We start from the raw sequence: 27864 nt of genomic DNA, 5'->3' as shown, positions 1-27864 counted from the left end.
GGGGGGGAGCAGGGAGACTGGAGGGCAGGGAGGACTCCAGGCTGGTTGATGGCAGTCCGGCCCTGCCCTGGCTCACGCCCTGCATGACCTGCAGGAAGGACTCGGAGTTGAGTCAGCTGAACCTGCGGGTGGAGGACGAGCAGCTCCTCGGGGCGCAGTTACAGAAGAAGATCAAGGAACTGCAGGTGTGTGGGGCTACCGGGGGGGTGGGAAGGGCCGGGGCCGGCGGCGCACAGAGGTGACCGCCCGCCGGCTGCCTGTCCCCAGGCTCGGGCCGAGGAGCTGGAGGAGGAGCTGGAGGCGGAGCGGGCGGCCCGGGCCCGCGTGGAGAAGCAGCGGGCTGAGGCGGCCCGGGAGCTGGAGGAGCTGAGCGAGCGGCTGGAGGAGGCCGGCGGGGCGTCGGCGGGGCAGCGCGAGGGGTGCCGCAAGCGCGAGGCCGAGCTGGGCCGGCTGCGGCGGGAGCTGGAGGAGGCGGCGCTGCGGCACGAGGCCACTGTGGCCGCCCTGCGCCGCAAGCAGGCCGAGAGTGCGGCCGAGCTGGGCGAGCAGGTGGACAGTCTGCAGCGGGTGCGGCAGAAGCTGGAGAAGGAGAAGAGTGAGCTGCGCATGGAGGTGGATGACCTGGGCGCCAATGTGGAGACTCTGGCCCGCAGCAAGGTATCTGCCCCCTTCCTGACCCCTCCCGACTGAGCTCGGGCCCCATACCCATCTTGACTCTGAACCGATCCTGACTCCAGCGCTGACCCCACCCGCCGACCCCTGACCACCCGCATGCCAGTACTGACCCTCAGCAGGCCTGACCCTGTTCCTGTTCGCCTGTCATCCGGCCCCAACCCCACACCAGTCCTGACCTCAACCCTTGGCTCCTACTAAACTCTGTGCCCTGACTCCAGGTCATTTTTGACCCAGCATCTAATTTTAACATCTCAGTCCTTGACCTCTGTGCTGACTGACTGTTCCTGTCCCGAGCCCCAGCACCCAACCTTGACCCTTGACCTTTGTACCACCAGTCTGGAGGGCAGACTTCAGACTCTAGTACCCTAACCTCACCCTGGCCCTCTCACTTCTGACTCCCATCTTTTAAGACCATGGTCCAGCAGTAGAATCTCTGACCTTGAACTTGGGGCTCTGCTTTCCCTTTGCTTCCTGAGCCCACATCTTAGCCTTCTAGTTCCCAACCCTGGGGTCCCGGCCTCTGGTCGGCAGCCCCAGACACTGCCCTGTGATTGACAAACTTGTTCTGACTCATGACCCTGGATCCCAGGCCAGTGCAGAGAAGCTGTGCCGGACCTATGAGGATCAGCTGAGCGAGGCCAAAATCAAGGTGGAAGAGCTGCAGCGGCAGCTCACGGATGCGAGCACTCAGCGTGGGCGGCTGCAAACCGAGAGTGGTGAGGCCAGGGGCCCGGCTGGGCCACCCCGCGGGGGCCTTGGTGCCGCCCCTCGAGGGCCCGCCTGACCTGCTGGCTCACCGCTTGGCCTGCAGGGGAGCTGAGCCGCCTGCTCGAGGAGAAGGAGTCTCTCATTAGCCAGCTGAGCCGGGGCAAGGCCTCGGCCACCCAGAGCCTGGAGGAACTGCGGAGGCAGCTGGAAGAGGAGAGCAAGGTGGGCTGGCCTCTGGCCGCCCCAGAGTGGGCAGGGTGGGCACTGGGGCCGCCGGCCCGGCCCCGTGCTGAGGTCACTGAGGTCCCTGCAGGCCAAGAGTGCGCTGGCCCATGCCGTACAGGCTTTGCGGCACGACTGTGACCTCTTGCGGGAGCAGCATGAGGAGGAGGCGGAGGCCCAGGCGGAGCTGCAGCGGCTGCTGTCGAAGGCCAATGCCGAGGTGGCTCAGTGGAGGAGCAAGTATGAGGCAGATGCCATCCAGAGGACCGAGGAGCTGGAGGAGGCCAAGTGAGTGCTTTACGCCCTGGGCCGTCACCGTGTAGGGGTGGTGCCCAAGCCTCTGAGCCCTCGGGGGGGGGGGGGATGGGGGACTGTTGTGCCAGCCTCCCGCCGTCTGCTCCCGCTCCCTTGGCCTAGAAAGAAGCTGGCCCTGCGGCTGCAGGAAGCAGAGGAGGGAGTGGAGGCTGCCCACGCCAAGTGCTCCTCACTGGAGAAGGCCAAGCTGCGACTGCAGACGGAGTCAGAGGACGTGACCCTAGAGCTGGAACGGGCCACCTCCGCGGCTGCCGCGCTGGACAAGAAGCAGCGGCACTTGGAGCGGGCGCTGGAGGAGCGGCGGCGGCAGGAGGAGGAGACGCAGCGGGAGCTGGAGGCCGCCCAGAGGGAGGCCCGCAGCCTGGGCACTGAGCTTTTCCGGCTGCGGCACAGCCACGAGGAGGCGCTCGAGGCCCTGGAGACGCTCAAGCGGGAGAACAAGAACCTGCAGGGTCAGAGAACTGCGCTGGGGTCGTCGGGAGCCCCTTGGGAGTCACGGAGGGTGCCCTGGTGGGGGTCCCTCTGGAATTAGGAGTGAACGAAGTGACCTGGGTTGGAGCAGAAGGCATGGGGGTGGCCCCTGAGTGCCCTGTTCCCTCTGCAGAGGAGATCAGTGACCTCACAGACCAGGTCAGCCTCAGCGGGAAGAGCATCCAGGAACTGGAGAAAGCCAAAAAGGCTCTGGAAGGGGAGAAGAGCGAGCTCCAAGCCGCGCTGGAGGAGGCCGAGGTCAGGGGCCGACCACAGGGCCGGGGTGGGCACCGCCCTGCTCCCCTGGCCTCTGCGTTCGTGTATGGCACGCTCGCGGCCCCGGTGCCCATACTGCCCGCTCTGCGCTCCAGGCAGCCCTGGAGCTGGAGGAGACCAAGACTCTGAGGATCCAGCTGGAGCTGTCCCAGGTCAAGGCTGAGGTGGACCGGAAACTGGCCGAGAAAGATGAGGAGTGCACTAACCTGAGGTACGGGGCGGGGGTGGGGGTAGGGGGGAGGCTAGAGTCATCCCTGTCCACCGCCCCCCGGATCCACTCCTCCGCCAGAGGCTGACGCCCCTCCCAGCGCGCCACCTGAGGGCAGGAGCAAGGCAGGCAGGCAGCGTGCGCCGGCCCCTCTGTGTGCACACTTGGTTTGGCCTCCCCTAGAACCCCGTCGAGGTCAGGACTGTGGTTCCCGGGTCTAGAGGCGAACTTCAGAGGCTAAAGGACTTGCTCAGGGCTACGCAGTGCAGGTAGAGCCGGGGTTCAGCCCACGTCTGTCTGGAGCCTCACTTTTGTCCGTGAACATGCTCTGAGGGGTAACAGGCAATCACAAGGGGCGTGAAGCCAGCGCGGGGGACGATTCATTTATTTGCACCAAGGGTTCACGTCCGCTGCCATCCTCGGGCGCGTCTAAGGGCAGGTCCAGGGCCTGGGTCCGCCCCCTTCTCAGAGGCTGCGACCCCTCCTCTCCTCCCTGCTTCCCGCAGGCGCAACCACCAGCGGGCCGTGGAGTCCCTGCAGGCCTCCCTGGATGCAGAGACCAGGGCCCGCAACGAGGCACTGCGGCTCAAGAAGAAGATGGAGGGCGACCTCAACGACCTGGAGCTGCAGCTGGGCCATGCCGCCCGCCAGGCCATGGAGGCCCAGGCGGCCACGCGGCTGCTGCAGGCCCAGCTCAAGGAGGAGCAGGCGGGGCGGGACGAGGAGCGGCGGCTGGCGGCCGAGCTCCGAGAGCAGGCGCAGGCCCTGGAGCGGCGGGCCACGCTGCTGGCCGCGGAGCTGGAGGAGCTGCGGGCCGCACTGGAGCAGGGCGAGCGCAGCCGGCGGCTGGCAGAGCAGGAGCTGCTGGAGGCCACCGAGCGCCTTAACCTCCTGCACTCGCAGGTGGGGATGGGAGGGGCCCGGGGAGGCTCAGGGCGCCGGCCAGCCGGCCCCCACTCTGAGGCTCTGCTCCCCGCCCTCCACCGCCCCCCTCCCCCCTCCAGAACACAGGCCTCCTGAACCAGAAGAAGAAGCTAGAGGGGGATCTGACCCAGCTGAGCGGGGAGGTGGAGGAGGCTGCCCAGGAGCGGCGGGAAGCCGAGGAGAAGGCCAAAAAGGCCATCACCGACGTGAGGCTGGGCTGCGGCCGTGTTGGGGGGGCGCCCGGAGCCGGGTTCAAAGGGACTTTCACCTCCTGACCATGCCCGCCCCACTCCACCGACAGGCGGCCATGATGGCCGAGGAGCTGAAGAAGGAGCAGGACACGAGCGCACACCTGGAAAGGATGAAGAAGACACTGGAGCAGACGGTGCGGGAGCTCCAGGCCCGGCTCGAGGAGGCCGAACAGGCTGCCCTCCGCGGCGGGAAGAAGCAGGTGCAGAAGCTGGAGGCCAAGGTGCGTGTGGCCCTTCCAGCCCTTTCCCTGGCAGGGTGGGCCAGCCCGAGGGCAGGCTCCGGGCAGCAGGCCCATCCCTGGCTGCTCGCAGGTGCGGGAGCTGGAGGCCGAGCTGGACGCAGAGCAGAAGCAGCACGCCGAGGCCCTCAAAGGGGTGCGGAAACACGAGCGCCGGGTCAAGGAGCTCGCGTACCAGGTGGGTGACCAGGTCCCGCCTCTAGGGGTGACCCTGGAGCTGGCCTGGTCTGGGCGAGACCTGAGTCGCTTTTGCCTGCCCAGGCCGAGGAGGACAGGAAGAACCTGGCTCGCATGCAGGACCTGGTGGACAAGCTGCAGAGCAAGGTCAAGAGCTACAAACGCCAGTTTGAGGAGGCGGTGAGCACACGGGGGTCTGGGCGGCCGGGCCTGGAAGTTGGTAACCCCGCCAGCGCTGGTTGCAGTGCTCCCTGGCCCTGGGGGCGGCAGCGGCCGGCCTCACTCCTCCCTCGGCCGTGGGCTCCCCGGTGTTGGCTTTGTGTGCCGGCAGTGACCCCGCTGTCCCCGCCTCAGCTTTGGCTAGACAGGACCTAGCTCGGTCACCCCACGTGCCTTCTCCCCTTCCGCTTACCTCTGGAAGGAGTGCTCCCCAACCCCCCCTTCCTGCCGCAGGTCCTGGCACCGCGGGAGGAGGGGAGCCGGGAGTGGTGGGTGGGGGGAGCAGCTGAGGGCCAGGAGAAGACGCCCCCTCTGGGGATGGGGTGGGACCAGACTGATCCCCTCTCAGCTACCAAAGCGTGACCGGGCCTGCCTGCCCCCCCCACCCCGCCCCCAGGAACAGCAGGCCAGTACTAACCTGGCCAAGTACCGCAAGGCCCAGCACGAGCTGGATGATGCAGAGGAGCGGGCAGACATGGCAGAAACCCAGGCTAACAAGCTGCGGGCACGGACCCGGGATGCCCTGGGGCCCAAGGTGAGGGGCTGCACAGGGCACCCCCTTGCCCTCTGCCTGGGGGGAGGGGGGTGTGGTGGCGCTCACTCAGCCACTCCTGTCCCCTTAGCACAAGGAGTGACGCCGGAGTTCCTGGGATCTGAAGACGCTGCCGGCCCTGTGTCCTCTCCTGCCGCCTCTGCATCCCAGTCCACCCCAAGCCCTGCTGGACCCTGAGTAAATGCCGCATCTGCATCTCTAGCTGGCTGCCTTCTCCTCCTCTGAGGTTCAGAAGAAAGGAACACATGGTCCCTGGACAAAAGTCAGGTCCACATCAGTCATTTAAAATAAAGTTCTTTAATAGTCTCCATTTAACCGGTTTATTTGTTGTTAATAAATTGGCAACACAAGGAGGGGCCGAGGGTGTGCTCCTAGCCAGGCTCCCGTGTGTGCGGGCTCAGGCAGGAGATGCTGCCCCGGGGCAGGGCACAGCCACCCTGTGCCCCAAGGGATGGAAGAAAAAGGCCCCCACTTCCAGGGGAACCCCCTGGGATGAACACAGCGGCCAGTGAGCAAACAAAACCAGAGGAGCTAAAGGAAAACAAGGGAGGGAGGGACAGATGGGCAGGTGTGGGGGGAAGGCAGCATCTTCTGGTAGCTCCCACCCCTGCCCAGGGGGGCTCAGAAGCCTTTGCCTGGGTCCAAAGGCCGGAGCAAGCTTGGCTCACAGATTGAAGGAGGGTGCCCGTATCTCCCTCCCCACCCCAGGACTTAACAGCCAAGAGACTGGGCAAGAGCTCAGAGCGAGCTATTTTTAAAAGTTCCTTTACCTCTGGGTGGGCCAGGGCCCCAGGGTTCTGAAGGGTGGGCATAGTGTCCCTGTCCTTATCATGGGGATCTTGAGGGAACCGAGGTTCCCCCAATGACCTGGGGCCCTCAGACCCAAGGGCCAAGGGCTTCTAGATGCTCCTTCCCACCAAGCCTGTACCTGAAGACCTGGGGCAGGCAGAGTAGCGGGGAGGCAGGGTGGGGGGGGGTGCGGACAGGGCACAGCGTGTGGCACACGTACCCACGCTCACCCGCACTGGCCCTGGCCCAGCAGCCTCCCGAGGCCTGGCCCAAGGTCACTCCTCGGTGAAGTCCCTGTCTATGTCCATGTAGGGCTCCTCAATGTAGCTGACAAGGGCAGAGGGCGACTGGCGGTCAGGGTTCAACAGGATGGACACGGTCTCCTTCCAGTATGAGAAGCTGATGCAGGAGCTCTGGGCAAAGAGAGAGGGGCTGGGGGGAGGGGCGCCTGGAGGACCCAGGTCGAACCCGGCACCCCGTGGGGAGGGCCTTGGTAAGGGGACAAAGAGCCGCCCACCGCACGGCCCACCCACTGGGGCTGGGGGGGGGGGGCGCTCACGTTCTCCAGGCAGGTGCTGTCCTTGTCCTTGTGCAGGTAATGCTGCTGCCAGAAGCGCAGCAGGTTGTGGAAGTTGTTGAGCAGGAAGCCGGGGTACTTCTTGCTGTGTTCCATCCGCTGCAGCAGCCGCAGGTACAGCGGCAGCCGCTCTTTCCGCCGGGCCAGCATCAGGATCACCAGGCTGGTGTTGAGGCAGCTGACATTCTCCTGCGGGGCGCCAGGCCACGCAGGTCAGGGGCGGGCAGGGAGCCCCAGGGGCCCTGGTGGACCTGGGCTGCCACAGGGCAGGAAGCAGGGTGTCCCACGCCCAGACCCTGCGGGGGCCCCGGCAGAGTCCCCAGGCCAAGCACCGAGCGGCCCCTGCACGGACCTGAGAGGGCGGGCGAAGGAAGGCCGCCAGAGCTGCCAGCGGACCGCGCTGAGCACCTTCCTCTCCCTCCTCCACCCACCACCCATCCCCACCCTGGTGGGACCCTCGTCGTTGGTCCAGTTAGGATCCGCTCCTCCTCCAGGGCCAGCTCGGGCATCGCTTCTTCCGGGGAGCTCTGGTTCCCGGAGCTTCAATCCCCGGGTAGGGGCGCTGCGTGCATTAGGTGCGGCTGCCTCACTTCCTAGCTCCCACTCGGCACTAGGCTGGGCCCGCCCAAGAGGAAGGGTTCCGGCCTGTTTGCTTCACTGTGCAGCCCCAGCCCAGCGCCCTGCCTTGGTAAGCGTGTGTTAGCTGAAGGAACAGAGAACCACCTCTGAGGAGTACAGCATCACCCCCCCTTCTAGAAAAGGACACTCGGAAGGGACAGCCGCAGTCAGTCAGGGAGGGGGTGGGAGGCAACATCAAGTCCAAGCCCAAAGCCTGCACAGCAGGAGGGTCGCCAAGAGCACTGGACCGGGAGTCAAGAGCTCAGTGCCAATCCCGACCCAACCGTGACCTCGGAGACTTGCTACCCCCTCAGGCCCCGTCCGTAAACAACTTTTTCCCCCCGCACGGGAAAACGTCCTCAGAATAGCCGGCAGGGTTTCCTATGAACCAACGGATGGATCAAGATGCACTTCCAGGGGAAGGTGGGACAGATCACCCATTGGGCTCCAGGATGAGGGAAGCTGGCTGCCACCCCCCACCCCCTTCCACGGCACGGGTCCACAGGGCATCTCACCTGGGTCAGTGTCTGCACGTGGATGATGTTGATGAGGCGGAAGAGGAAGGACATCTGCGTGGGCACCTGGGATATGTAGGCCAGCAGGCGGCACTCGGACAGGACCTCGGCCACTGGGGACAGCAGAGCGGAGGTGTGACAGCGGGCTCGGAAGCCGCTCTGGGGCTCGGGCCTCCAGCCAGGCCCGCCCTGGGGATCCAGCTCCGGAGCTGGGAGCCCGACCACGGAAGCGGCCACGGGGGCCACAGGGGCAGCAGCTGTGGCGGGAACACGTGCATCTCCAGCTGTGCGGCCTCCCAGGAACCCCCTCTTCCCTCACTGGGTGCAGGGGCCACCTCTCCCCGCGGTGCCCTCTCCCCTCGGCTCACCACCTGCACCCCTCTCGCCGCAGGCAATTCCAGCAGGGGTGGGTGGGGGGGCAGCTTGGTTTGTGCATTTTGCTTGCAACAAGCAAGTGTCTTCACTTTTATTAAAATGTGGGTCATATGAAAGGAAGCACAGATGACCGAAAAGTCAAAGCAGCCAAGAAAATCTCCCGGAGAGCCACAACCTTGACCCCAGCCACGTGGGCATTTGCGGCGGCTGCGTCTAGCCACGTTTGTCTCCTTGCGAGATGCTGGGTGTGTGACACCAGCGCGGCCGCACTGGGCCAACTCGCCTGGCCAGTACGGCTTTTTCTTACCTTTCATGTCCACCTGGTTTTCAAATCGGTCCAGCGACAGAGTGACGCAGCGCACCAGCATGTTGGAGTCCACCAGAGAGCTGTTGATCTGCTTCAGGAACACCTGGAACTGGAGTGGGGCCCGAGCTCAGGCGGGCGGTGGCAGGCTCCCACAGCACACGGCCACGGCCTGCTCGCTGACAGGGGCACCCATTTACCCAGGCCCAGCGCTTCTGGTCAGACCAAGGCCTGGATGAGCTGGGTGAGCTGCCCCTCAGCAGGAGCTCAAGCCACATCGGGCACTAAGCCCAGTGGTTTTTGCACTGATGGGTGCTGGATTCCTCTCATTTTCACTTCAACTAGCCTGAGCTGTGTTTCTGTCAAACAGCCCATGAGGCTAACACACCAGGCCCAGTCCTGCCCTTCTGGGGCTCGGCCTGGCACCCACCGCCCCACATCAGGGCCACGTCACAGCCCACCTGCTCCCACTGTCCCACGGGCCCACAGCAGCTGCGCCGATCACCCCCGCACAGCCAGGGTCTAGCGCAGCCCTGGCACAGAGCAGGGGTGGACCGCTCGCTGAAGGCTGCCCACTGACTCCCCAGTATTCTCCAATTTAAAACCAGCACCCGAAGACTAGCGAGGGCCAGGGCTCTAAGATAACTTCATCATCATCTTTTTTAAAGATTTTATTCATTCAAGAGAGCACGAGCAGGCACAACCAGGGCAGGGGGGAGGGGCAGAGGGAGAAGCAGGCTCCCCACTGAGCAGGGAGCCCAAAGCGGGGCTTGATCTCATGACCCGAGCTGAAGGCAGATGCTTAACCGACTGAGCCACCCAGGCGCCCCTCCAAGATAACTTCTGAACAACGCGGCAAACCCCACAGAGCCCAAGTTAGTCTTACCTTTGCATCAGTGTTGATGTATTTGTTGAATCTCTTGAATGCATCAACGTTGAACTTCATTAACTCCCCCAGAAGGTCAAAGTAACTCTGGAGCACATCCCTTGACTTGCACTCGCTGTCCACAATGCAGTACAGGATGTGCTGGGGGTGGGAGAGAACAGGATAAAGGCAGGAAAGTGGCTGAGCCCCAGGGCCAACAGGCAGATGTGGCTGCCGCCCCCAGGCTATGCTCAGCCAAGCTGCCCGCTGCCTGCCTCCCACCCGGGCCGGGCACGGAGCCCCAACCACATGACGCCTGCTTCGAGTAAGCATCCACATCAGCTGATGGAACCTGTTCCCCTGTCTAGATTCTCATCTGGGGATGCCGGGAGCTCCGAGGGCAGGGCCGGGCCTGATGCACCTCACCAGCAGGTTGGGGTAGGCAGCCATGAGCTCTCCTGCTTGTCCAGGGCTCCCCAGCTTGCAGGCGAGGGGAGCTGTTTCTGGAAGTAACATGGGCCCCTGCCTGAGCACTGAGGCCATTCAAGTAAATGAAGCACAGGGTTTAAGGGCTCGGGACACATTTTGACCCCATGGTTTGTCTTCATTATTTATGAATAAAAAAGTTTATACTAAAATCAAGTGAATTTTTATCAGGAACATAAAACCAATTTAACTTAAAGTTTTCTAAGATAGTTCAACTGTTTCCATTTTTCATTTTCATTTTCCTGAAGTTATGCTAATTTGGATCAATTTCTTAGGGATTTTACAGTTCATGGGTCAGTTTCTTGTTTGTATCCATTTTTTATTTTTTTAAAAGCAATTCTATCTTTGGCCAGTTTGCTCCCTGCCTTTTGTAAATTTTGCTTTTTCTGAAGGCCATTTTACAATAAAGGGAAATTAACTTTTGGTCAACAGCAAAATATCCTCAGGGTCAAAAGGCCTTAACTGGGTAACTTCAGACTCTCCCACTCTCCCATGGGCACCCCCAGCTCCCTCAAGCATCCGTTAAGCACCTATAGGAACCCACAGTTGGAAACTCAGGGGAGATCCTAGGGCAACCTGCACTGGCGTTTTAAAATAAAGAGATGTGGTCTGCTTCTGACCAGCTGTCTAGGGCTCAGGAAGGAGAGCAAATGCATGGGACTGCGGGGGGAACGGGACGCCCAACACCCTGGCTCCTCCAGGCCATTACCTCCAGAAGGCCTCGCTTCAGCAGGAACATCTGGTCTGCATAGGAGGTGGTCCCTCGGAGGAAACTCTCCACAGCCCGGGCTTGCCAAAACCTGCGACCCAAATGTTGACCCCTGGCCCAGGTGGCTAAGGCTGCCCTCTTCTGTCCCATATTCCATTCACCAAGGGGCTGGGAGATGTTTGCTGCCTTTTGATTTTTTCAACATTTATTGCACATCTGGCTAGGCATCAGACCTCATACTAGGCATTGGGGACACAGCAAGGATAAGTCCTTACGGAGTGGACAGTTCAGTGGGGGAATAGCCCTCTATCTGGTTCTGTCTGGAAGAAGCTGTGTCTCAGAGTAGGGGACTCCAAGGGCTGGTTACGGTAGGTCACATATGAAAATGCACTCTAGGCTTTGACCTTTCAGAAGAACAGGGGGACAATGGAAGTGGGGCCGGGAATGCAAGAGGGAACCAGACGGACATGTGCGGTTGGCCCACTGAGCTCACTTCTGATGGGCTGTCCTAGAGAAGACGTGGGCCCCAGGGGGCAGAGCTGGGATCAATGAGGGGAAGTCTGGACAGGTGGGGCTGAGTTGACGGTGGGCATATGAGGGCGCGGAGCCTACTGACGCATCACACCCCAGCCGTGAGAGAATGCCTCCCCTTAGCCGCTCTTCTGTCTACAGCCTTCACGACTCATCTCCAGCGAGCAGGAGGAGCTCTGAGAAGCACTCCCTGTCCCTGCCCACCCCACCAGCCCCCAGCTGGGGAAGGGGCTTTCCTTTGCTCCCTCAGCTCCCGGGGCAGGTCCTGGCTCTGCTCCTTTTCACACTGCATTCGAACAGGTTTCTTTTCATGCTTGTTTCCCACAACCCAGGGATCTCCTGTGGGCAAGGGCCATAGCTCCTATTTCCCTACCACCTGTCCAATGCCAGCACAGAGTAGGCGCTTGGTGAATGCTTGGTCAGTTTGAAATATGCTGCTGGTATGCAGCAGCAGCTCACACATTCCGGCTGAGTCAGACCCCCACTCCCCCCACAGTAGTAAGATGTCCAGGGTGGAAGCTGGTAACTAAATGAGGTATTTCTAACCACCTGGGAAACACTAGGTTTCTGGGCCCTTCAGGAGTGGCAGGTGCCTGTCCCCAGACCTACCTGAAAGAGGACTCGGCTGGCTCCTTCTTCATGACCTGCAGCAGACGAGTTAATAAGCCCCTCTTCCCATCACACACCAAACTCCTGGAACAAAACAGGGACAATGGTGGCAGACCTGAGGCTGACAGAGCCCAGTCCCACTTGGCCAAAGGACTACTGTTGTCCTGGGGCCCTGGGGCTGGGTCTCTCTGCTACTTTAGGTGGGTGAAAACACCTGGGGACATTTCCAAGCCGGAGGACGTTCCCCTGCTCTGCCTGGGCCCAGAGCACCCCAAGGACTCCTGCAGATTTAGAACTGAAGAGCCAAGTGAATTCACACCACCTCTCAGGCCAGCTTTCCCTTTCCAGGCCCACTAGCAAGTGATCAGAGGCCAGAAAAACCCAGAGTCCGTGCTCAGAACTGCTGGAGGGAGGGCTGTTTACACCAAAGTGAGTCTGAAATGCCACGACAGAGTCTACCAGATGGGGCAAAGTCTGTGCCAGTAGGGTGAGACAGGGAGTACCCTGGGCCCCACGTTCGGCTCCAGCTGGCTTTGGCCAAGTCCCCGTGCCTCTGGGCCTCAGCTTCCTGGTCTAGGAAGCAAAGACATGAGATGAGGAAATGACTCGGGCTGCATCACGGGGGACAGAGGGCTAAGCAAGCAGGGGTTCTAGGCCCTTAAGTTCCTTCTTCAGATAGAACAACTCTACTTTTATCCCCTACAGATATTATGAACTATGCATGGTTTCATTTGAACAGATTTCTCCTGCTTTAAAAAAAAAGGGGGGGGGTGCCTGGATGGCTTAGTCATTAGGCATCTGCCTTCAGCTCAGGTCATGATCCCAGGGTCCTGGGATCGAGCCCCGCATTGGGCTCCCTGCTCCACGGGAAGCCTGCTTCTCCCTCTCCCACTCCCCCTGCTTGTGTTCCCTCTCTCGCTGTCTGTCAAATAAATAAATAATCTTTGGAAAAAAAAAAAAAGAGAGAGGCTGAGAATTATGACTCCTGGTGCTGGATACAGTCCTCCCTGCCCGGACCCCCAGGAGCCTGTGACCTCCCTACTGCTCAGGTGACACAAGCATAACCCACCTAATGGGAGTTGGCAAAAGGCAAGAAAGAAGCATGTCAGCAGAGGTGAGTGACACAGGAGCGGGCAGAGCATATGTGACCTTTGGCAAGTGACCTCTCCAAGTCCCTGCTCCCTGCTCTGTAAAGTGGAGGGGATGACAGCATTTCCCTCCTAGGGCTGCTACGGGGCCCCAGAGAGGTAATGCAGGTGATGTGAGGACAGTGCCTGACGCACAGGAGCCCTCAGGACACTGAAGCTCCCCATCAGTGAGAAAGGACCAGCAGCACACCTGCGGGCACGCACGCAGCCAGGGTCGGCTGTGGGCCCGAGCTGACGCCACCCACCTGTCAGTGTTGAGGACAGCTTCCACCTCAGGGATGTTGGCTTTGAGAGAGATGGCACTGAGTTCGTTCAGCTCCTGGTTATTGAGCAGCAGGTACTTGTTCCTGAAACAAATGGGGTGAAGGGGCTAAAGGACAGGCACTGGGCTAGTGGGCCTTCCCATTTCCTGTGGTGAGAATCGGAGAATCCCCCAAGTGCCGTCCCCTGACACCACCTGCCCGAGGCGGCAGAGGGCTCAGGCCAAGCCTACCTGTCCACCTGCCACATCCACTAACAAGGCCCCTTCCCTCAACATCTCCAGGCCTTCTGTTTGCCACTGAACATTTCTATTTGACTTCTCAAAGGCACTTCCAACTCAGTGATGTCCAATCAAGCTCTCCATTTTGCTTCTCAAACCTGGCCCTATTCCAGCATTCTCACCAGGGGGCCCGAGTGGGCTGTGACACCCCCTCCTGCGCCCTTCACCCTTCAGCCTGGCAAGCTGACCCAAGTCAGCTTCCTAAATGGTCTCTCCCAGGAACTGATTCAACACAGCACCCAGAGAGGTCTTTGGAAAACGGGACTCTGATCACATCACTCTCCTGTCAAAAACACCCCCACAGTTTCACAAGCGTTCAAATATGTAAAATCCAAGCCCATCAACATGACCCACAAGGCCCTGTGGCTGGGCCACCAACCACCTTTGCAGCCTCGCTCTGAGCCAAGGCCCCTTCATTCACATCGCCCGCCACACCGGCCTCCCTGAACACACGGCGCTCCCTCCTGCAGCGGATTCTTCTCCGACAGTCAGCCTCTCACTCTTCCTTCTCACCCAACTTATCACTGCCAACCCTTCGGGTCTCAGCTGACAGGTTACTTCTGCAGAGAAGAGCTCCTGACCACCCTCTGGCCAGGTCACGACCCCTGTCAAATGTTCTCTCACAGAACCATGCTCCCTCCACCAGAATACCATCTCCATCTGCCACTGTACATTCAACGGTGTAATTCTCTGATTTATGTCCCTCTCCCTTCCAGGAGGGGCGGGGCATGGCTGTTTTCACTCATCACTGTCTCCCCAGAGCCTAGCGCATACAAGTGCTCAGATTTAAGAGTCTGATGAAATTTAGGGACCTGGGGCGCCTGGGTGGCTCAGTCATTAAGCATCTGCCTTCGGCTCGGGTCGTGATCCCAGGGTCCTGGGATCGAGCCCCGCATCGGGCTCCCTGCTCAGCAGAAGCCTGCTTCTCCCTCTCCCGCTCCCCCTGCTTGCGTTCCCTCTCTTGCTATGTGTCTCTCTCTGTCAAATAAATAAATAAAATCTTAAAAAAAAAAAAATTTAGGGACCCAATTCCTCAGGAAAAAAGTACACAATCAGAACATATTGGTGCCATTTTTCAGAGGGTTCACGTACTTCCTGGAGCTTAAGTCTTTCAGGCAGAGAACCTCTGAAAGAGGATGGTCGACATGATCCAGACGAAAGTAGCAAAGTGGAGGCCCCCGACCCCATCTGTCCTCAGGCACATTCTGGTAACTTACACAACGTTTCAAAGGAATTTAAGCCAACGTTTAAAATCAGGACGTTTCACATAAATCTTAATTCCTAGCTTCCCTTGGGGGAAAAACTCAGAAGCTATGCAACAGTGGGCTCAGTTTCCTCTATACCAACAGTTGGCCAGAGCTGAGCAGTAACTGCCTGTGCATTCCAGCTCACCAAAGTCCCCACCACACTGTCCCCAGTGCCAAGGTCAAGGGTCAGCTGATATTCATCCCTCCCCGGGAGTTTTTCCTATAGCAGAGAACCAGTCTCTTGTATATTCTCCATTAAGGTTGAAAAATAAAAGATGAGAGGGGAGAATGTGTTTCAAAAAAATGGGAGAGGGTACATCTCCTTGTGCAGGTGAAGAATAGTCCACGTGTTCAGTCAGCAAATACTCAGCCCACTCTGCCCACCTGAGGTCCCTGTGAAGAGCCAAGCTGTCCGCTCCTCGTTCAGAGGCAGAGAGCTGAGAGATGTATCAACTCCAAGGGTAACAAGGGGCCAGCAACATCCGTACTCATTTCCTAGGCTGGCCGTGAGGGCCCGGGGCAAGCTCGGCACCAGGCCTGGCACAGAGGAAGGGCTGTGCAAGAAGCAGCGCCCAGCAGCGCCCGTGCTAGGTGAGGTGGCAGCAGCTCCCACAGCCCCCGGGCCCTCCCGAGCTGAGGCCAACGGCACAGAGAGACGAGCGAAGCTGCCACAACAACTCTCCTTCTGGGGACGGCTCATACTTACTCGTGGTGGTCGCTGAAACTCTGGAGAAGCCGCAAGAACTGTATCTTCAGAGTGATGTCCTGAAACACACGTGCATCCTTGTCAAAACCATCCTCACAATGTTCCCAATGAAAACAGAACACTCTGCCCAAAGCCTGGGTGTGTCACTTGGCTCCTCTGAGCCTCTGTCCTCGTGCACAACGAGGACTTTTCTTTAGCCAGAAACCCTCTGTTGACCTCCACAACTGGCCAACAGCAGATTAAGCTAATGTGGACCCTTCCTGCTAATCCCCACCCCCTCCAACACTTTGGATAAAAAATAACTTTAAAATTCTTTAAAATGTGAGGCTAAGTTCCTAACAAAGAAAAATCCACAGGAATCAGAAATGAAGGGCTGGGCTCAGAGTGGGAAGTGCAAGAGCAGATGGTTGGCAGCTGGGGACGATGGAGAAATGGAAATGACACTTACTCACCCAGGGCTTGGGTTTTAATGCCCTGCAGGGACTAGACAGAAACCTGGACCCACGTAAAGCCCGGGCATCATACACACTCTGTGGAAGAAGGGGTAGGAAACCCCCACTTACCAGCCCAGGGAGCTAGCAAGGATGCCCATTTCTGTCGGGGTGCTGCTGCTGGTGGAGGGGAGCCCCCAGGAGAAGGCTTCTGGGCTCACACCTCCAGGGCCAAGGCACTCAACATGAAAATCTGCCCTGGGACACTTACCCATAACATACGCAGCAGATAAAAGCCAAGTGCTCTAAAGAAATGCTTCCCGGGCCCAGGCTACATTACAGAACATGAGGCAACTATCTACCCCTAGATGAGTCTGAAGACTCAAATACAAGTATTAGCACTCCAGGAGCAATCCAAGACCATAAAAAAAGTATGTTACAAGTAATGAAAGAGACAGAATACAACAGAACATTAACATAACGAGTAAACACCAAGTCGTTTTTGACAAAGAGCCAGATGTCTCAAAATGCAGAATATATTCACTTGAAATTAAAAACTCGGATGGGCTGAGAAGCAAAATCTAACAAGGCTAAAGAGGAAAACAGAATGCTGAAAGATAAGGCACGGAGGAAAGTCCCCAGAGCATGGCACAGGGACCAGGGAGGACCTATGGCACTGACAGCTGTGTGGCACTTTCAAGTCCCTGGCCCCTTCGTGGTGGTGACCAGGCCTCCACATGGCCCATGAGGACAGCAGGCAAGGGAGTGGGACCTTCCTTCGGCAAGAAACAGGCTCAGAGATTCAGTGACTTATTCAAGCTCTCCTAACAAGCTGAGTGGCACACAGGCCTCCTGACTCCCAGTTCAATGCTCTCTCCAGTGCACCATAAGAGAGGCCAGGCAGAGGTGAGCCCTTGACCCTAAAAGAGAAGGCATCCCAAAGCCCTTTTTGGCTGCAGACCATTGGTGGTGCATGGTTTCAGAAGGCAAAACTACCATCGGTAGATGGACGATACAATGCGGGGAGAGTACAGAACGAGGGAAAACTTGCTACTAGGTCATGGAGTGGCAGGCCCTGCCTGGAGGACAGTGAGCGCCCCAGTCCGGAGGTGAGCAAGGCAAAGCTGGCCAGAGGGCCTTCGAAGGGATTTCCGTATTGCCGGAGGGGCGGGGCCAGACCCTTCTCCAAGACAGCTTCCGCTTATGGGATTATACAGACTTTATGAATAAATTATAAATACAAATACATATATATATAGGTGTCTGGGCGGCTCAGTCGCTTAAGTGTCTGCCTTCAGCTCAGGTCATGATCCCAGGGCCCTGGGATCAAGTCCCACATTGGGCTCCCTGCTCAGCAGGGAATCTGCTTCCCCCTCTGCCTCTGCCCTTCCCTTCTGCTCGTGCTCTCTCTCACATGCTCTCTCTCAAAATAAATAAAATCTTTAAAAATCAAAAAATGAGATTTCAAAGGGTCAATGGCAGATCTTGAAACAACTACCCTAGCAAGTAAAGCCCATCTGTTGCCACGTCCCCTGCTCACCGGGCTACAGTCACAGTTCTGGTTGTGACCATGGAGGACAAGGGCAGATGCTGAGTGCTTCCTCCAAATCAACTTGTCAAACAAATTATTGAGCCCGGGGATCAGCTTGAACTCCGCGATCATTCTGTGAACCTGGATGGGGTAGGAAGGCAAAAGCATTACGACAAACGTGCTGCGAAGATCCATCAAAGCCTCATGCTTGGCATGTACAAAACAATCTTTAGGACAAAGAAAGCGACAGTCAGTAGGGACTGCTGAGGTTTAAATACCCCACTTAGCCTACATCTCACTGCACTCCCCCTATGCACAGATACATGTTTATTCTCTGCTCACAGATTCCCCACAATACTCTAGGAGTCACACTATATGGCGAGTCCTCTTTTAGGAACATGAGTTTGGATTCAGAGAGCCCTGGGTTTGACTCCCAACTCCAGCACACAGGAACTTTGTAACCTTAATCAAATCTCTTAATCCTTCTAGTTTGTTCCCTCCTCATATCATTAAAAAACAAAAATACCCCTCATGCTTCAGAGTAGGATAAATTTCAACTGGTGGCAAGATAAACATATTAAAAAAAAATTGAATGTTAAATATCCTAAAAGAATCTATGCAAAGAATTAAAAAAAAATGACCACACAATGAGAAAGACTTTCTGAAGTATTAAGTATACTAAGTAAATCTAGAAGCCAAAAGAGAAAACCATTCAATTCAATCATGTAAACCTTTAAAAATTCTCTACGGCAAAATTCACAGTAAGCAAAGTCCATACCAGCAATCTCACGTCACAGGCAAAAAGCTAATTTCCTCCATAAGGAATCCTACAAATCTCTTAAGCAAAAAGACTAACCTTACAGAAAAAATGGGCAAAGGATACACACTGGAAAATACAAGATAGTCTTCAATATATGGAAAGTGCTCAGCCTCACATAATATCAAGAGAAATTCAAATCACAACCACTTTTTCACTTTTTCAGATTAGCAAAGAAGTAGGTTTAATAATACTGTGTTGGTGAGCTGGGCCTCAGGCATGCTCACACACTGCTGCTGAGAGGGCATAATGGGGTACCACCTGCAGAAGGAGGACATTTCAGTATTATCTCTAAAAATTACAAATGCACATTCCCTTTGACCAGCGATTCTACTTTGAGGAATTTATTCGCAGATTCATATACATACTAAATGACACATGTACAGAGTTGCTCATGGTGGCATTATTTGTAATACCAAAAAAATAGATATAACCTATACTCCCCATCAATGAGGATTAGTTGCATAAATTATGGTATATCCATTCAGAAGGGTATAAGGTACCAGTAAAAAAAAAGAATTGAAGTTTTTTCACATGTAGTGAACATTTACCAAGATTCAATATTAAGAAAGCAAATATGGGGGTGCCTGGGTGGCTCAGTCGGTTAAGTGTCTGCCTTTGGCTCAGGTCATGATCCCGGAGTCCTGGGATCGAGCCCCACTTTGGGCTCCCTGCTGAGTGGGGAGCCTGCTTCTCCCTCTGCCTCTCCCCCTGCTTGTGCTGTCAAATAAATAAATAAAATCTTTAAAAAAAGAAAAAGAGGGCACCTGGGTGGGCTCAGTCAGTTAAGCGACTGCCTTCAGCTCAAGTCATGATCCTGGAGTCCCGGGATCGAGTCCCGCATCGGGCACCCTGCTCAGCGAAGAGCCTGCTTCTCCCTCTAGCCCTCCCCCCTCTCATGTACTCTCTCTCTCTCATTCTCACTCTCTCAAAATAAATAAATAAATCTTTAAAAAAAATTAAAAAAAAGAAAAAGAAAGCAAATACATACATACATGCTATACTGATTGTGTTTAAAAAAAAAGAGGAATACATTTACTTTTATAAGCATAAAATGTCTCTAGAAGGATATATGAATAACTGGTAAAATTAGATGCTTCATGAAGAACCAGAACACATACTTATTTACACAGTTTAATACAGAACTGTGTGAATTACTTACCTATCAAAAACATTTTTTTACAGAAAACAAAGCTATTACTTCTTCTTCTCAGGGCTCTTGTAAGGATAAGGTCAGAAACCATAAGTAAAGTCCTGAGCACAGCACCAGTGCTTATTAAATCCCATTTTACAAGGGGAAAGGGGAAGTTGAGCAGGACCAACTTGGGCAAGGCAGTGGTGGAAATGTCACCCTCAATCAGGTGTTCTGATCCTAAAGCCTCTTTCAGGCCCACCACAGGTCTGCATTTCTCTCAGGAGACCAGAACGTGACAAAGATGTGACTCTGAGCAACATTCTTCTTTGAGCCTGAGTCCCTTGACAGAAAGTGAGGGACAGCGAAGCTGCTGAAAGGATTCAGTGAGGTAATGTGGGGGAAGCTCAGGGCCTGACGTACAGGAAGTACTGTACAGATTATTTACATTAGCATCAGAGAAATGGAATTTCCAACATCTGGGCAGTTTCCAGTCTAGTGATTTCAACGTAGCCAAGACTGGCCAGAGAACTTGGCCGGAAGGCACAATAATAAGCACTCTAAGGAGGAGACTTCTGGGAGGCCTGGCCAGGGAAACCCTTCCCCTCGCTGTCCCCGTCTTGGTAAGGGCCATGCACATGGTGCCGGGCACACAGGAGGAACACAATAAACGCGGACTGTGCAGATGAGGCCGGGCCAGCCTAACACTGGTTCTCGGGCGGGCAGGGTCCTGAGGCCAGGCCACGGTCCTCCTGAGGAAGCAGAGCTGTAATCACACAGCTGAACTGGAGATCACGACTGATTCACAAAGACTTGGTAACAGGAAGGCTTGGGGAGCAGGGGACAGTCACAGGGGGACAGAAAGAGTCAGGGCAGCAGAGTTTAAATCCTCGCTCTACTGATGCCTGGAGCCTGAAGCTCCTTTTGTACCTCAGTTTTCTCAAGCATCAAGTGAGGGGAGAAGGGGTCACCACCTGTTTTATAACTTACCAAATACCTGAAAATTCAAATATGAGTAACTGTGAAAATGCCTCAAAAAAAGGTAAAAGCACCCAACACATGTAAAGCACAGTGACTATTTTTTTTTTAAGATTTTATTTATTTATTCATGAGAGACAGAGAGAGGCAGAGCAGAAGCAGACTCCCTGCAGAGCAGGGAGTCCGACACAGGACTCGATCCCAGGACCCCGGGATCATGACCTGAGCCAAAGGCAGACGCTTAACCATCCGAGCCATCCAGGCACCCCAACTCTTATTTTTTATAACAAATATATTCCATGCTGAAGGAAGGGGCTTTGATACTGTGGAGGTCAGGGTGGGATCTCATCCATGGTCCTAGTTTTAAATACCAACCGTAGGCTGATAACCCCCAAGTTCTATCTCCAGGCCCGACCTCACCCCTAACTCCAGGTACGGATAATCCAGGTGCCTATTCTAACAGACACTTGATTCAAACCTAACTTGTTCAAACTAAATTCCTTGCCTTTCTCCCTACACCTCCACCCCTCTCCCCCAACTCCCTAACTCAGTCTTAACCATCTCAATAAATGGCCAATCCATCCTACCTGCTTGGGCCAAAAACCTTAGAAGGCGTTAAAGAAGCTACCCTTAACCCCTCTCTCACGCCCACATTCAAACTATCAGCAAATTCTACCTGTTCTACCTTCAGAACATATCTAGAAGCACTTCTCACCACTCCCCTCCACCAACATGCTGGTCCTGGCTACGATCATCTCTTCCATACAGCAGCCAGAGGGAGGACCTCCTAGTCACTCAGAGTGAACACCTATGTCCTGAAAATGGCCTATGACAGCCTGACGCAATCTGACCCCCACAGTCCCTCCCCCCCTTCACTGCTTGTTCTACTCCATGCCCCCCCCTTCCTTACTCTCCCACCAACCCACAGGGCACACTCCCACCTCATCGCTTGCTCCCTCTACGTGGTAGGCCGCCTGGGGGATCAGCATGCCCAGCCCCCTCACGTTCTTCAGGACATCCCCATGCTGCATGTCATCTTTTCAGTGAGTCTTCTCTCTGGCTACCCTATCCAAAATGGGGATAACTGCACCAGTTTCACACAGAGCTGTTGTGATGGTCCAGTGTCTGACTCAAAAAGGAGCTTAAGGACTGAGCGCCCCCTCTCCCCCCACCCCCCGCCCCCAACACCCTTTTTTTCATCCACAGGACGATGACTGGCCAGTGGAGAAAGCCATTTCTCATCTATCTTGAAGAGGAACGCTACATACTTCCAGAGCCCTCTTTCTCCCTTTGTAGGTTACAGGCCCTTGCTCCTCCCTCCTAGAACTGCTTCAAGGCTCAGGGAACCCCAGCATATCTGGAGCCCCCTCTGCCCTGCAGCTGCCTAGTTTCTGTAACCTGACACAGCTCCTGTCTCTGGCCATCCCCCCGAGCCCTCATCAGACTGGCGCCTCCTCTAGTGCATCTACAGGGCAGTCATCCTGCCACAGTGACCTTCATTCTTCACATTAACAAGGTCAGGTAATACGGCCAAGCCACCAGCTCCTGCCCTGGGCACCAATGCTTTGCCCAGAAATGCTGCCCATGGCAAGGTACAGTGGAAAAGACTGTGGACTCTGGAATGAGACCAGTTTCCTGATGTGTAAAAGAGAGAGAAGGAAAATGAGCCCTACGCTTTGCGAGGCTAGAGACAGCCACTGAGAGGGGGCCTAATGGAGTACTTGGCACACCACCAGTGCCCAGGGAGCACGTGCTCCTGGCTCCCCCTGTTCTGAGATGTGGGGGAGGGGCCCACCTGGTTTCGCTGACGCCCCATCAGCAGCACACAGAGAACATAGAGCACTTCCAGTTTGTACATGATCTCATGCATAATCTTCATTGACTGCGGCAGCTGGGTCCTGGTGGAAGTGTGAGGCAGGCCATTCTCCTCAGAAGCCCCTGGAGGAGGGAACACAATGGAGGCTGAGACAGCCACCGAGAGAGAGGGTTGAGTCACTGCTTGTGAGGAAACATGTTTCTGCCCCTCAAACCCACTCTGGACAGACTTGAGGTAACAGAGCCATTAGACTGGCCCCTGAGCCCATGACAGAGACTTTGAAAGCCACAAAACCCCCTCCAGGGGCCAGGCGAGCTTAGAAACTTAGAAAAACTGACTCTATACATCATAAAAAAAAAAATTCTGTATGTATGGGGACAGGTGTTAACTAGACTGATTGCAGTGATCATTTTACACTATATACAAATATCGAATCGTTATGTTGTACACCTGAAGCTAATGTAATGTTGTATGTCAAATATACCTCAACAAAAAGGGGGAAAAAAACCAACTCTGCAGTTTCGTTGTTTCATCAACTTTAACACTAAAAACACTCTGACGCAGACAATGCAGCGACGCGACTCCTCACTTCTCCCGCTGCCATCAGAGAGCACCCCCCACCCCAGTGTCCAGTCACCTAAGCCGAAAATCGTGCCCAACTCTCTTCAGGTCACAAATGACTCTAAGTACTCGGTTCCTCTGCCTAGATTCTACGAGGAAGCACTGCTGAAAGATTGAGAGGGAGCCTTTTCCAAGACTTCTTTTCTCCTGTTTTTCAAAGAACCATCTCAAGTTTTCTAAGGTTCAACTTTCTGAGGCAGACCGGGCACCACAATCACTATCAGTGATTCAGATGAACATGTCATCTACTTGCAGACTTTCATTATTAGTAACAACGGCAGCAGCTAGGTAGTATTTCTGGGACACCTGACATGTGCAGGCATCGTGTTTGGGGCAGCAGTAAACCATCACATTTATTCTACTACCCTGTTAACAAACAAGTCTCAGTGAGTCAGGCAGGCCAGTGAGGTGAACTCACGGGAAGGTGGCGGAGCAAAGTGCTGCAGGCTGAGGGCTCTGGAGTTACGACTTGCTGGCCATGTGACACTGGGCAAGTCACCACCTCACGAGGCCTCGAACTGCCCTGTAGGAGGGCAGTGACAACAGTGCTACCGTGGACGGCTAGGGTAGCTGTGAGGAGTGAATGAGAACACAAGAAAAGCCCAGCACCTGGTTCTTGGGAAGCCCTCCTAGGTCCCTATTATTTTAAAAGGGCACTGGTCAGAGTCAGGAGACCTTAGGGTTTACTTCCCCTCAGTTCTCCTCATCTTTAAGGTGAAGGGATGAAGCAGTAACTATTAAGATCCTTCCAAGCTTCCACTGGAACTGCTGTCCTAGAGGCCTTTGGCAAAGGGCCAGAAAAACCATATGGAACAGAGCAGTGGTTATCAAATAATATTTGGGTAAGGTGCATGCGAAGGTAAGGTGACTTCTGCAGGGTGATACCACAGCACAAGAACCCAAACTACTCTGCCCTACAGATGTGGAGCTATTTCTTCGAGCCATATTATGACACTAATATAAAATCACAACCCTGGGAGACGACCAGTGGTGGAGTGAGCAAGACTGAGGGGCAGCTCATTGGTTAAGAGAGCACAGACCCTGAGCCAGCCCGCTGGGTCTGAACCCCAGCTCTGCTGTTCACCAGCTGGGTGGCCTTGGGTAAACTGGTGGATGTCACTATGCTTCAGCATCCATCTTCACCTGTAAAACCGGGAGAACGGCAACAGTATGGATCTCTTACCCATTACGCCAAGACGAAAGGATTTTAATACATGCAAAGTGCTGAAAACAATGCCCAGCACAGGTAAGGAACATGTCAGTGTATGTTAAATAGAAACAAAACACTTGAGTTTTTCTAAGAATGCTTGCTTGCTACTTGTTTTTTTCTTTTTAATCTGTAACTAAAAGTGGCAGTGGGCAAAGACGTAAGAAAAATTTACTGGAGAAAACCGAACTGAGAAAATTCTATCTCAAAAAACACGTATTTTCCTGCATGTTGGGAGAAAAATCCTAATTACTCAATTTCCATGTTGGGACTCCTTGGCCCAGCTCCCAGAACAGTTTAAGAGTCAACTGATTTGTGGAGAGAATCTGAAGAGCTATCAAGCAGATCCTGCCTCTGCAGCACACTTGCTGCGTGGCCTCGGGAGCCTTGGTGTCCTCATCGGGGGACTCAGGGAGCTTGGGGGCGGCTGCAGGACAGGAGGCCTACGGGAGGGGCAGGCGCAGCAAATGGCACACAAGCCCTCCTTAGTAATACCCATCTGTGGAGAAAGAGAAACCCAGGCAGCTCGGACTCTTCCCCGAGGCACTGCCAATCTTCGGTGCCTGGTTTGCAGAGGCCTGACAAGAAAGTCTTTGGGACAAGTGTTTTTGTTTTAATGCAGTTCTTAAAGCAATGGCCAAGAGCTTAGCAACAAGATTCATTCCCAAGGATGAGGATGGGCAAACTGGTCTGAGGCCTGTGCTTCCCTCCGAACCTCTTCAGCTTCACAAAACTGAATCAAGGGATCACTACCCTCTATATGTCTATACTGCATTCTGGGGCCATAGGCACGCATTTTTTTTTTCCCTAAAACAGCTCTGAGCTATAATTCACATACAAATTCACCCACTTGAAGTGTACAATTCAGTGATTTTTAGCATATTCACAGAATTGTGCAGCCATCACCACAACTGACTTTAGAGCATCTTGTCACCCCAAAAAGAAATTCTGCACTCATTGGCAGCCACTCCCCATGTGCCACCAAACCCCTCATCCCTAGGCATCCACTGAAGTACTTTCCATCTATGGAACTGCCTGTTTAGGACACTTCATATAAATGGAATCATATAACATGTGACCTTCTGTGCCTGGCTTTTTTCACTTAACACGACAGTTTCGAGATTCATTCAGGTTGTAGCATGTATCAGTATTCCGTTTTTTAGATTGCTGAGGAACATTTACTGTATGAATATACCACATTCTCTTATCCATTTATCAGCTGATGGACATTTAGGTTGTTTTCATACACCGGCTATTAAAAATCTGCAGCTTTGAGTATTCATGTCTAAGTTTTTATATCAATATATTTTCATTTCTCTTGAAAATGTAACTAGGACTGGAACTTCTGGGTCATATGGCAACTCTGCTTTAACCTTTTGAGGAACTGTTTGAAAACTGCCACCGTTTCCCAAAGTGGCTGCACCATTTTACATGCCCACCAACAGAAAACGAGGGTTCTGATTTCTCTACATCCTTGCCAACACTTGTTATCAACTGTCTTTTTTTTTTCAAAGATTTTATTTATTTATTTGAGAGAGAGAATGAGAGAGAGAGCATGAGAGGGGGGAGGGTCAGAGGGAGAAGCAGACTCCCCGCTGAGCAGGGAGCCCGATGTGGGACTCGATGCTGGGACTCCAGGATCATGACCTGAGCTGAAGACAGTCGCCGAACCAACTGAGCCACCCAGGCGCCCATCATCTGTCTTTTTGATGACAGACATCCTAGCAGGTATGCGGTAGTATCTGATTGTGGTTTGGATTTGCATTTCCCTGATGGTTAACAATGTTGAGCATCTTTGCATGTGTTTATTGGCTATCTGGACATCTGCCATGGAGAAATGCCTATTCAGGTCCAATGCCCACATTTCAAAATGTGTTGTCTTTTTATCGAGTTGTAAGAGTTCTTTACAAATTCTAGATTCAAGTCCCTTATTAATAATTATAATTAGATAACTGTTATTAGATACATGGTTTGTGGCTAGTCCATTTCTGCAAAGAAGCCAGTTGGGATTTTGATAGGGACTGTGCTTAATCTGTAGACAGATGTATAGCTCAACATGTGGAGTATGAACCTTAACAATACTGAGTCTTCCGATCAATGAACACGAGTATTTTTACGTTTATTTAGGTCCTCTTTCATTTCTTTCAATACTAAAGATGTTTTGTAATTTTCAGAGTATAAGTTTTGCATTTCTTTGCTAAATTTATCCCTAAGTTTTTTACTTTTTGATGCTCCTGTATATGAAACTTTTTTAATTTTTTATTGTTATGTTAATCACCATATATTACATCATTAGTTTTTGATGTAGTGTTCCATGATTCATGTTTGTGTGAAACTGCTTTCTTAATTTCATTTTGGTTTGCTCATTGCTACTGTATACAAACACAATTGACTTTTGTATATTGACCTTGTATTCTGAAACTTTACTGAACTCACTTACTAGTTTAGTGGTTTTTTTTTTTTTTACTGGACTCCTTATGTTTTTCCCTATATAAGATCATGTCATCTGTTATGACAGTTTAACTTCTTCCTAATCCGGATGCCTTCTATTTCTCTATCTTGCCTAAGTGCCTAGCCACAACCTCCAACAGAGTGTTGAGCTGAAGTGGCAGGAGTAGGCATCCTTGTCTTGTGCCTGTGCCTGATCTTAGTCGAGGAGCAGCTTTCAGTGTCTAGGCATGAAGTATACTGACTGTGGGTTTTTGTAGATGTCCTTTAACAGGTTAAGGCAGTTCCTTCCTATTCCTAGTTTGAGTGCTTTTATCATGAAGGGGTGTTGGATTTTGTCTGATGCTTTTCTGCATCTACTGAAATGATCACGTAAATTTTTGTCCTTTGTTCTACCAATACAGTGTATATATCAACTGATTTTCATATACTGAATCAAGCCTGCATAAACCCTACTTACGTATATATACCTGGTCAGGTGTATAATCCTTGTATGTTGCTATATTTGGTCTGCTAGTATATTCTTGAGGATTTTTACATCTATATTCATAAGAGATATTGGTCTGTGATTTCCTTGTAGTGTCTCTGGTTTGGGTATCAGGTTAATGACTTCATAAAATGAGTTGGGAAGTGGGGGGCGCCTGGGTGGCTCAGTCGTTAAGCATCTGCCTTTGGCTCAGGTCATGATCTCAGGGTCCTGCATTGGACTCCCTGCTCTGCGGGAAGCCTGCTTCTCCCTCCCCCGCTCCCCCTGCTTGTGTTCCCTCTCTAGCTGTCTCTCTGTCAAATAAATAAATAAAATCTTTAAAAAAAAAATGAGTTGGGAAGTGTTTCCTCTTTTTCTATTTTGTGGAAGTCTGTGATGTACTGATGTTAATTCTTCTTTAAATGGTTGGCAGAATTCACCAGTGAAGTCTTGTAGGCAGGGCTTTTCTTTGCGGGTGGCTTTTTCATTACTATTCAATTTCTTTCCTTGTCACAGGTCTGTTCAGATTTTCTTTCTTCTCGAGTCAGCTGCAGGAGTTTTTGTCTTCCTTACCAGCTGTCCATTTCGCCCAGATGGTCTAGTTTGCTGGCACACAGTCGTGTACAGAATTCCCTGAGTCCTTTCTAGCTTTGTAAGCTTGGTTGTCATATAACCTCTCTTTCATTCCTGGTTTTAGGAGTTTGAATCTTGTCTTTTTTTTTTCCTTGGTCAGTGAAGCTCAAGGTTAATTTTGTTGACCTTTTCAAAGAATGAACTACTGGTTTTGCAGATTTTCTCTATTGTTTTCTATTCTCTATTTCATTAATTTCTACTCCAATTCCATCATTTCTTTCCACCTGCTTGCTTTGAGAATATAGCTTGCCTCTTCTTTTTTCAATAACTTAAGGAAAAAAATTAGGCCACTGACTTGGGATTTCATTTTTTCGGTTTTTTAAAATGTAGGCATTTATGGATATAGATTTCTCCATTATCAGACTTTAGTTGCATTCCTTAAGTTTGGTAAGCTGTGTCCTCATTTTCATTTGTCTCAAAGTATCTTTTAATGTTCTTTGTGATTTTGTCTCAGAACCACTGGTTAACTAGAATTTCCATATGTTTCTAATATCTGATTGCTAGGATCACTCCACTGTGGTTGAAA

General features: G+C 53.5%; 2 protein-coding genes across 4 annotated transcripts in view; one reads left to right on the top strand and one right to left on the bottom strand.

The window, feature by feature from the left end:
• The window catches only part of MYH7B (myosin heavy chain 7B), a 40429-nt gene extending 34881 nt beyond the window's left edge, over nucleotides 1-5548 (top strand). The window contains 15 exon segments of the mRNA XM_073880515.1: nucleotides 1-185; nucleotides 268-657; nucleotides 1265-1391; nucleotides 1487-1605; nucleotides 1697-1893; nucleotides 2023-2372; nucleotides 2525-2649; nucleotides 2763-2878; nucleotides 3382-3778; nucleotides 3880-4005; nucleotides 4101-4271; nucleotides 4363-4467; nucleotides 4551-4646; nucleotides 5083-5220; nucleotides 5309-5548. The exon segment at nucleotides 1-185 is cut by the window's left edge and continues 33 nt beyond it. Of these exon segments, the coding sequence (XP_073736616.1) occupies nucleotides 1-185; nucleotides 268-657; nucleotides 1265-1391; nucleotides 1487-1605; nucleotides 1697-1893; nucleotides 2023-2372; nucleotides 2525-2649; nucleotides 2763-2878; nucleotides 3382-3778; nucleotides 3880-4005; nucleotides 4101-4271; nucleotides 4363-4467; nucleotides 4551-4646; nucleotides 5083-5220; nucleotides 5309-5320 (2654 nt within the window). The 3' untranslated portion in view covers nucleotides 5321-5548.
• Nucleotides 5520-27864, bottom strand: part of TRPC4AP (transient receptor potential cation channel subfamily C member 4 associated protein) — a 77959-nt gene continuing 55614 nt past the window's right edge. For 2 of the 3 annotated variants that reach the window (XM_073880517.1, XM_025875792.2), the window contains exons 9-19: nucleotides 21943-22109; nucleotides 17230-17361; nucleotides 15259-15317; nucleotides 13010-13111; nucleotides 11617-11700; nucleotides 10477-10567; nucleotides 9303-9443; nucleotides 8420-8528; nucleotides 7738-7850; nucleotides 6587-6793; nucleotides 5520-6440 (exon numbers count right to left, since the gene is read on the bottom strand). In XM_073880517.1, coding sequence (XP_073736618.1) covers nucleotides 6303-6440; nucleotides 6587-6793; nucleotides 7738-7850; nucleotides 8420-8528; nucleotides 9303-9443; nucleotides 10477-10567; nucleotides 11617-11700; nucleotides 13010-13111; nucleotides 15259-15317; nucleotides 17230-17361; nucleotides 21943-22109 — 1343 coding nt within the window. In that variant the 3' untranslated portion in view covers nucleotides 5520-6302. The remainder of the gene's footprint in view (nucleotides 6441-6586; nucleotides 6794-7737; nucleotides 7851-8419; nucleotides 8529-9302; nucleotides 9444-10476; nucleotides 10568-11616; nucleotides 11701-13009; nucleotides 13112-15258; nucleotides 15318-17229; nucleotides 17362-21942; nucleotides 22110-27864) is intronic. The other variant, XM_025875793.2, reaches the window with a different exon arrangement.

Source organism: Callorhinus ursinus, unplaced genomic scaffold (assembly GCF_003265705.2).
Source record: "Callorhinus ursinus isolate GAN/ISIS: 27379988/994484 unplaced genomic scaffold, GSC_fseal_2.0 scaffold38, whole genome shotgun sequence".
In the NCBI taxonomy this organism is placed as follows: Eukaryota; Metazoa; Chordata; class Mammalia; order Carnivora; family Otariidae; genus Callorhinus; species Callorhinus ursinus.
The sequence above is the reverse complement of the archived record's forward strand: the minus strand, read 5'-3'. Positions and strand labels throughout refer to the sequence as shown.